We start from the raw sequence: 10258 nt of genomic DNA, 5'->3' as shown, positions 1-10258 counted from the left end.
GGGAAAGAGATGAAATGAACTGACCTGACCTCAGCTCAGTGACCCACTACAAAACTGTTATCTGGGAGCTGTCGGCACTGTTCATACAGGAAGGGCACAGCATCACTCCCTATGAAGTTAAAAAGCCCCTCTCCAGCTACAGTTGTGGTGCTTTTCTAAAAGATCTGAGACAGAGTACTGGGCTAAATGAACCACTGGTCAGACCCAACGGATGTTTTTTATGTGAAAATGGACATTGAAGCTTGATAGGAATTTCACTGTTATCTTTCACGTCTGTCACTTTGAACCCATCAGCTTCCTTTTCAGCACGAAAATGTAACTTCCTGTTATCACCTTTAATTTTTCTGAAATACAATTACATGATCCAAGTCAACCATAAGCTAGGAACTTGTCGAATACCTTGACTACACAGGAAAACTGGTGATTAGAATAAGGTATCTCTTGGATACAGCAGTATTTATATAAATCTAAACCAGGGAAATACATAAAAAAGTAACGGCCTAAAAGAACAATAATTTCTTTGAAAACAAATCAGAAATTACTTCCACTGAAGATCCCAGGAATTTCTATTTGGCGTTCTCAGAGGTGGAGGGCACCACTACAAACAGACACCTACTGCTGGGGTTTTCTTCATCATCTCGAGAGCCTTGGCAAGCTTCACTGACAAAGAGAGGAGTTACCTATAGTGCTGAACTGTTCACCAGAACAAGTGTGCTCACTTGATTTTAGTTCTGGATGCCTCCAGAAGGGACCTATTTCTTTATTTCTGCAGAGGCCCTCTCCCTTACCCAGCGCAGGGCCTGCAGTAAGAAGGCCTTGAGACGATCATTCCCCGTAATCAGATCTTTCTTCAGCTTCTCATAATCCAAAGAGGGCAACAACGGCACATCCTGCATCTTCCTGCAATGCAGACGGAAATACATTCATCAAAACTCTCTCTCCTTATTCAGTGCAGCTGATGTTGCTGAGGTGAGAAGAGCCAAAACAGGAAGCCTGCTTCAGGAAAAGAGCTTCCACATTTTGACACCTTTGTTACTTTTATTACCATTACCATGTTGGAACAACAGACTTTTTAAACTTGGACTTATTTTTTTCACCACGCAAGCAACTCATTTAACATCGTAACTTGCAGACACTGAACTCTGATAACCAGCCAGTTGATGATCTGAGCTTTTTAGTGGCACAAACAGTACAGTGACAGCCTTCTCTGCCCTGTGTGGGCCACAGGGGCACAAAGGCAGAAGTTTGTGGTCTTAGCACACAGTTATGAGCAGACACCGTAACAAGCTGTGGCTTCAATCTCATGTCTTCATGCACACAGAAATGGCTTCTCCAAGGCAAAGGTGGTGGTTGAATGGATTTTTACAGACTGGACTATGCTGGCTTAACATAAAACGTAATACACAAACACTTTTCATGCACTAGTATTATCTTGCTATTTTGAGTTTTAATACTGCAACAGAAGTCTCACGTAACAAAATTGCTTCCAGTCAATGCTTTAATTTTAATATTTAAATGTATCCCACTTAACAATTTTTACTCCTATCTTGTTATGCTACCACTTTTCTAAACAAATTTTATGTTCTATGTATAATTGTCCCTTTAATTATCTCGTAAACAACAGAAGGATCAAAGCATTGTCTCAAAAATTTAATAAAACCTTCACCTCAGATACACCATCTCTATTCCATCTTATAGGCAAATGTTATTAAGTCAGTCACAAAAATAATTAAACCTGAAGCACCCAAAAATCCATGTTACCGATTCCCCTTTTTCCTGAATTTGTGAGAAGCAAATGAATGGCAGTAACAGCACCGTACTGTGCGGAAACAGTAAAGAAAGTAACGCAGCCAACTCGCAGGTGTGGAGTGGCAGATTTACGGGATAAGCAACATCCTGGTGAAATAAGATGTGGCTGAACCCGCTCACCAGAAGAATAGAGGTGACACAATATCTGCACACAATGTCCACTGAGAGCAGAGGAGGCACACAGAGGATGAGTGATTCCCATCTGCAGTGCACTTCAGTTTACAAACCCCTCCTCCTCTTCCCGACAGATATAAATGAAGTTCAGCAATAAATACTTACACAGGGGCTAAAGATGCTCTTAACATTGTGGAAGCCTGGATCAGAAAAAGAAAGAAAGAAAGAAAAAAAAAAGAAATCACAATAGATTAGTCCAAATTTCACACAGCGGTACTAACGAGGTCCACAGTGAATTCTTTCACTGAGGATCTGCAGTTCTGTTCCTATAATATTTATGCTGCAAAATAAAACACAGCTAAAGAAAGAGAGGACTTCAGCATTTATCTTGCTTTTCCCTTAAAGTGTTTCATGGGTAAAAACCTCTTTTTTGTGATCTGGCTACATTATCTTCACTGCCATACTCCAAAAATTACCTACACTTGAAGCATTTTTAAAAAATACATCAAAGGGAAAAAAGTGAGTAGAAACTGCCAGCTGAAGCCCAGTGGGGAAGATGAAGAACTCTCTAAACACATTTACTGACTTCAAAAATGTTCATACCTTAAAGCTGAAACAACATTTCGCTGGACACCGAGCAAATATTACTGCATCCTAATTTGCTGTCATTCTTTGCTTTGACATAAGTGTTATCAGAGTGCCTGTTGCTACTAATATATACCCTACATACAACTGTTAATATGTAAAGAAGAGACTATGTTTTCTGCTATGGACAAAACCCATATGGAACAGCCTGCCATTTCTCAGTGGTTCTGCCTAGGCTAAGTTCAATTTAAGCCTGGATATTTCCTCTCCGATGCAGTGTGACAAAGAACATATGCAGGCACCACCGCTGAACAAGTCAAAACTTAAAAATCTCACCACCATATAAAAGTTGTCTGCTTCAGTAAATATTTTCTGCTAGAGTTAATTGTAGGGGGGCCCAGAAGCAGCAATTCTGGCATAAGAGTTGCTTCATATCATGCATTCTGATGTCAACTACATGCCATATTCACAGAATATTCAGTGTCGTCTCTTTGTGTTGATCTCCCTACTCACTTTCTAAAAACTCTCTCATTACCACTTCTGCCTTTAAAACCGGTCTTCTCTTCTAACCCAGCCTCTTTCAATGGGAGCTATATAATCGATGGCTATTGTTATATTTAAAACTGAGGGATTTAGGAGACAAAAAGCATGAAGCACCATAGAGAATATTGAATTACCCCAGCTGACATACTCTTGAACACGCAACCTCATGGGTATCCTTCGTAATACAAGGAACTGCTCTCTTAGATGTGAAACAGGCTTATATGCACATTGGAGGGCATTTTATATTATGTTTAAGTCAATGAATGACTGATAACACGATAGACAATTAACAGGTGACACACTTCAAAATTAACCTGTCTTGATAGCAGTCCTTAAATCACAGTTCATTTTCACAATACAAAAAGTCTTTCAAAGTATCATATCTACCTAAACTGTTTTTCCCTCATCTACTTCTATGCATTTTCCTTAGCGTTTCTGATAAATATAAAAAGTTAACTTTTGCTTAAACAAAACTGTTTTCCCAGTCAAAAACCTATCATCTTGTACCTCACAAACCATTTTTGTTGCCTTCCTTAGCACCCTTCTCCATTAAAGGAAACAAAGAAAGTGACTATAGGATGTTAAAGCAAAAGAAATGGCAGAGCCCTTGAAGATGAGAAGGTGAGACAGAGAACAGTAGTGAGAAAAGAATCAGAACAGGTCCGTAAGTGTAAATAGGTGTATATAAAAGCTCCCTGCTTTTCAGAAAAGTCCTTTTTCCCCCACCACTTCTTTGCTACCTTGGAAAGAAAAAGACGTGCTCCAACCAAAACCTAACTAAAGGATATATAATTGCTAAAGATACACACATTACCCTTCAACACAAATAAAACTTTCTGGCAAGTGTAAACTTTGATTTTTTAAAAATCCGAATGTTTTCCCAATTGAAGTTTCTGTAGTTTGAAATTTAAAAAAGCTTACAATCCGATCAAGCTGGATAAAGTCCTATGACTTCCCAAATTACTTCTTAAACCGGCAAAAGGAGCACAGCAAAGTATTTGGTATGGTTTGGCTCTGTAGTCTACATACACCAAAAAGGCACCACACAGTGAGGCAGACCCTGTAGTGGACCTCTGAGGGCAGGACCACCGAGATGGTGAGCTTGTCCAGCACTCACTTTTCTGATCAAACCCAAGTTTATCAATCTAGAATCTGCACAGGAAGAAGAAAACTAGGGTTTTTTTGTGATTTTGGGAAAGCAATAAGGATAGAGTTCATATTACATCAGGCTCAATGACACAAAACAGTAATGGGAAGTCTTTCAGGGCTAGTTTGTCCTTCACCCCACCCTTGCATCTCAATCCGACTTTGGTCAGCCCCACTGATAAGCAGAAAGAATGTAACCATGTTACAGGCAGAGATTTGCTTTCTTCATCTTTATCTACAAGACTGCAATTAGTCATAAACTAATCTGTATCCGTGCAGTATGGCATATTGAGTAAGACATTGCTTACATCAGCACGTGTAATTCACTGAAGATACGTAATCTAGCCAGTGAATACTGGTCATCGTCTTCAGCATTATCTTTGTAGGCAGCAGATCCAAAATCAAGCTTTCACATGCACTAATTCTGTTGGGAGTGCCAGCTGAACCAGCCCTCACCCCTCTCCACACACGGCTACCATGGAAAGCAAAAGCAAGAGACTCTCAGGAACAGAAACCTGCACTGCCACCAAACCAACAACAAAACTCTTCTTAAGTTTTTTGCAAAACGTAGCCACATGCTTTTAAAAAAGGATTTTATGCTGCAGATTCATGTGAAATCGTGAAGCCTTTTAAAATTTTTGTTAGGAACAAAAGGTCAACACTGAAGGCTGGAAGTTGGCAGAACAGAGCCCACTTTGGCCTTTTGGTTTTTTTGATCCTTACAGATCTGCTCTTCCCTTTCCTGGTGTTCATTCTCCAATCTAAAAGCTGAATTTTGATATCTTGTAATTTTTGTGGCAATGATGCAAAAACTGTACAGTGTTTTTGAGAGAGAGAGTATTTGGATGCTGGAAAGCTGGGACTTATTTATAACAGCTGCTTCTAAATAATTGGATGAGAGAAAGTAAAACCATCAGCACTGTGTGCTCATAGCACTCTATAGAAAGTAAATTCTTAATATTCTTATAAGGCGAGTAGAAACATTACGATCTTGATTTCCACGTGATGAATCCAACGCCACAGACTGAAATCAAACGTGGTCAAAGGTACTGCTGACAGGTGACTTCCCCATTACACACTCATCACGGCAACCTCCAGATGATGCCTCCATCAGCCAAGTTTATATAGCTCCTCTTTACTAGCAGTTTGGGTTTTTTAGACTAAAAAGCATTTATTTCCTCAGCATTTCCACCCAAGCCCTTTCCCCAGTCTTACCTTTCCTGGAACAGATTAAATATTAATGCAAGCTTTTGAGTAACAGTATTCCTTACACTGCCAGCCAGTGAAAAGAGTATGAGGAACATGACTCATCTGCAATGTTCATGGATTTAACCTTGAATAAAATGCTTTTCCTGCAAAACCTATCTTGAGACAGAACCATCTATCGTAAGTGAAACACATGCAGGAACTGAATTTGAACACGTGCAGAAAGTAGGTGTCTCAAGGAAAGGAAAAGAAACAAGCACAAGTAAACGACAGCCCAAGCAGAGCTCATTCTGGTAGGGTCACGGGGTATGACTTATGTTTGCGGTGGTTCTCGCAAAGCCAGACCAGGTACCATGTTAAGTCAAGTAATTCTGTCACGATGCAGATCAGCCACAGATGGCAGCCTGCAATTTTTGAACGAAGCAAGGCATGAATAAAAACAGCATGGAATAAAACAAAGTTCAAAGGGGAAAAAAGGATAAAAAAAATCAATATTTATAAAAGAAAACAGATGCATTTCATGTGCAAGCCAAAACCACAATTGATTTTATCAGACACTGTAGCCCTGTATTCAAACCAACTCCACTTTGCTATTTGATGTATATATTCATAATATGCTGAAGGCTAAAGCTGAAAGCCAGATTCTGTCCTCAGTCACCACTCTGAAAGCCTGCTGTAAGAATTCAGTGTAAATCCAGTACAGATTCAGAACTAATAACTAAAGATATGTGATGAATATGTGAACCCACAGTTTGAGCAAGTTTGTGTATGTCATTAGGACTCATACATTTACAGTGAGCTCATTTGTTTTATGCTAAGGACGAGACTGCTACACGCAGTCTTTGACTCTGAGCTTGTGTAACCTGGCAGCTCTACTGGGGCTATGCAAATTTATTTCATAAGAGGATCTGCAAGTGTTTTTAATTAATTTTTTTTTCTTACTTATACTAGAGACATGCTGTTATGAAAACTTCCCAATTGGCACATAAAACAGTTTCTTAAGACATCCAAAATGTACCTTAAAAAGGCACACTGTAGTACTATGTGATAATATAACGAGAAAATGTCAGAAAATGTATAAAACACTATACATGAACAGTGAGGGGAGGCTGAAAGCTAAGTAAGAATTCAGGAAATACCTCAGAATTAGACACATATAGCTTTACAACAGTTTTATAAACAACTCTGTGGTGTAAGTTATTACATTCTACATGGTATAAAGTTACATTTAATTAAGGCTACCTGTGTAAGGGCTAAACTTTTCTTTAGCAAAGATCATTTAATTCATAATTTCTCATCTGTAATCAACTTTTCTCAATCTCAGACCATGATGAGATGGAAAAAAAATGCTAAATGTCCAGAAAAAGGTGTCCGTTATAACCATTCACATCTTCAATGGGAACAGTTTGATTGATATGGGTGATTATTTTAGCACAGGGGAATGTGGACAGTATTCTCTACATAAAGACAGAAAGAAGCACGTAAGAAATAGTCCATTGCATTCAATGATTTTATGACTTTTTCTCCAAACAGAACGCTGTTTTAAGTGGGAAGTGGAGTGCCTGCAGGTTTTACTGTAATTTCAGGTGAGAATACATTTGAAAAAAAGGTAGATTTTCTCAAAAGGTGAAATTGTGTTTTACCCAAAGAAAGGGATAAAAATACAAATACGGACTACTTTAAAGTAGAATACTGATTGACATTTTTAAGAATTGGTGTCAATCACTTTTATGATTTGATTACAGACCAAGTTACTTAGAAGCAGATTCATTTCCTCTCTTTGCAAAGAATGCACTGAGTATGGGCAAAATTAGATACTTATGGTGCACTTGTGATATTGCCAGAACACAAACTTCCATCTGGGTCACAGAAGTCACAGGCAGCATACAGAATATCGTTCTGCTTTTTCAGATTTCAAAGAGGATCGATTGTAAGTGTATGAAAGAACTTGATCATCTTTACTACAGAAAGCAAGCTTCACTTTAGAAATTAAGAATACAAATACATAAAAACTGACGCACCCCTGAAGAGCACAACTCGGTTTGCTGTCTTATCTTAAGCAATAATATTTATCTGCTTACTCAAAGGTGCTGTGGGGTCAGCTGGTGTTGGCATGCTTCAGAGACATCATATGCTATACACACTGATGTTCATGTGGAATTGCTTTCTGCACATTATAAAAAAAGCTGTGTTTCATGTAAAAGTTGTGGACAAAGCTGCTCTTTTGTGGACATGCTGTGTTACGTGCGTTATGAAGCCATAAGGATACCCAGAACTTCAGTTCTCCATGCAGAAATCCCAAGCCTTGAACACTTTTTGGCTCTTTATAAACCATACAGTTCACGTCACAAGTTAAAAAGCACAGACAATTGTTACACAGTGGGAAATGAAGAGAGACATAGACTGTGACAGGCTGCAGCAGGCAATGTGAAAGGATATAAAGATATAGACACTTACATATCCGTCATCACAAGGGCTCACAGAGTAATATCCCTTTATGGGCAAACAGGCACACATTGAAATAAAGAAGATTAAGAAAACAAGTTAACAGAAATAAATCACAGAGAAATGCACAGTTCTAAAAAAACCAACAACAACAAATCAAAATTAGCTAAAAATTAACAGACTATTAGCTTTAAAAAGAAAAGCATAAGCACTTTCTCCCAGTCCATGTACCTGTATGTTTTAGAACTGAAATCAGTATGTGTATCTCGTGATACGTTGACATTACAAGTTTTCTTTCAACACCTGGCAGACATACCTAATCTGCACATTATCTCATTATAACTGTCAGAATATTCCATTATAATTATTAGAATAGCTATGTACCAAGCACTGACACATTGCTGTGAATATATGACTTCTGTTGTTCACTACACTGAAGCAGCTGAGAGTGAGAGAGACACCAATGAAAGTGATATTATAGAACTGAGGAATGGTTTTGGTTGGAAGGGACCTTTAAAGGTCATTTAGTCCAAGCCCCTGCAGTGAGCAGGGACACCTTTAGCCAGATCAGGGACACTTTTAGCCAGATCAGGCTGCTCAGAGCCCTTCCAGCCCATGGATCAGAGGACCTCAGCTTCTGAGCAGCAGCCACAAGTACTCAGATTTACTTCACTTGGAGTTTCTCACCAGCACTTAATGAAAGCTAAGAAAGACAATTTAAGGTGTTTCAGCAATGTTATCAATTCCTCATACCAAAAGGCTCCAAGGATAAATTAAGAAGTCATCTCTGGAAGGAAACCTAAGATTTAGTTACTAAAATAAAAATCTGATAATTCATGGTTTGAGTAGCTCAGTACAACACATACCACGTTCTCTTTCATTAGACTAAAATATTTAACTTGGAACAGCTTTGTATCTAAAAAGAACAATCTTAATTAAAAATAAAAGTACACAGTTCAACACAATGAAAGAAGACCAACATTACTTATTCTGCTTCTAGTCTTTTTGTGCAAACCTGACAATACTTAACTGAGAAGACACATTTGTGCAGATGAAGCAGCACATAGACACTGCATTTAGCAGGTTCCTCTAGCAGACATATACAGCCTTACACAGAAGGTCTAAGAAACACACCACTCTTCACTGTGAGTGGAAAATAAAGATATTCTTAAAATGTAAGTGAGTATTTTCCACTTAAATTTGAGAAGAAACTTCTCAGTGAGGGTGACAGAACACTGGAACAGGCTGCCCAGAGAGGTTGTGGAGTCTCCTTCTCTGGAGACATTCAAAACCCGCCTGGACGCCTTCCTGTGTAACCTCATCTGGGTGTTCCTGCTCCGGCAGGGGGATTGGACTGGATGAGCTTTTGAAGTCCCTTCCAATCCCTAACGTTCTGTGATTCTGTGAAAATGAGGAAAATACTCTTCAACAAATTTTAAAAATCTGACATTATTCTTTATTACCACCACAATCAGAATTCCTTGATGTGAATGCGTATTTTAACTTTCACAGTGCTATACACACACACAGAGAAAGTTCCTGTGGCAAAGACATTTTTTAAATTAAATTTAAATTAAATTTAAGACAAAGTAGAACATCAATAGAAAAGAATAAGGGAGCAAAAGAAACCAGGGGATAACCTGTACCACGATGAGAGGAGATTTCAACACATGCATGACCTGAGCCAGTGAAAATGTATGTAGGCATCAAGACAAAGATGTCATTCAAGGAAAGTTTTAACATTAAAGGAAACCACAACAGGTTGGCCTAGATGACGTTTCTAAGTCCCTCCCCACCTGAGCTATTCTATGATTTGAGGGCAATAACAGGAAAAGTTTGTGGAAACCCCTACTGATGGCAACACCTTACCTGTAGAAATGAGGAATTGATGCAATCAAAAAAACCTGCCCAAGTTGCTGCAGGTAGTTGTGTCACCTGCAGCAACCTGTGAAAAAGGCATCATGTACAGCATCAGCAGAAAAACAACAACTTCTCTTTGCTTTCATAAAGAGGTAGGTTTGATGGTCCTTTATCAGATAGAAGTGGTAACAAGTAAGAATCATCCCATGGGCAGGGATGGAGACGACTGATGTATTTCATCCTAAGTAAAGCTTGCTTAAGGTAGATGCTGTTTGCTGTAACGTGCACATTATTTTTTAAAGGAAAGAGCATACATCCACATAATGCTTTGTGAATCCACTCTGAAGTGGTTCAGAGTAATAAATAAACCAAACCCAAAACTTCTGTTACCCTGTCTCCTAGGTTTCTGACAAGTAAGAAACAAAATACCTGCCACCAACTATTCCAGATGTTCACATCTGCAGTAAAAAGCATGTTTGGAAGAGAAAGGCACAGACCAGCAAAGTTAAAAATTCCTCCTTGTTTACAGTTTGTAAATGACAGCTTAATT

The 10258-nt window shown here is 38.7% G+C and overlaps 1 protein-coding gene across 1 annotated transcript in view; it reads right to left on the bottom strand.

The window, feature by feature from the left end:
* Window positions 1-10258, bottom strand: part of ARMC9 (armadillo repeat containing 9) — a gene marked incomplete at its 3' end in the record, with an annotated part of 55702 nt that overhangs the window by 24432 nt on the left and 21012 nt on the right. The window contains exons 9-11 of the mRNA XM_010189787.1: window positions 7861-7896; window positions 2089-2123; window positions 789-900 (exon numbers count right to left, since the gene is read on the bottom strand). Of these exons, the coding sequence (XP_010188089.1) occupies window positions 789-900; window positions 2089-2123; window positions 7861-7896 (183 nt within the window). The remainder of the gene's footprint in view (window positions 1-788; window positions 901-2088; window positions 2124-7860; window positions 7897-10258) is intronic.

The sequence above is a fragment of the Mesitornis unicolor genome, unplaced genomic scaffold (assembly GCF_000695765.1).
Source record: "Mesitornis unicolor isolate BGI_N332 unplaced genomic scaffold, ASM69576v1 scaffold38708, whole genome shotgun sequence".
Lineage (NCBI taxonomy): Eukaryota > Metazoa > Chordata > Aves > Mesitornithiformes > Mesitornithidae > Mesitornis > Mesitornis unicolor.
The sequence above is the reverse complement of the archived record's forward strand: the minus strand, read 5'-3'. Positions and strand labels throughout refer to the sequence as shown.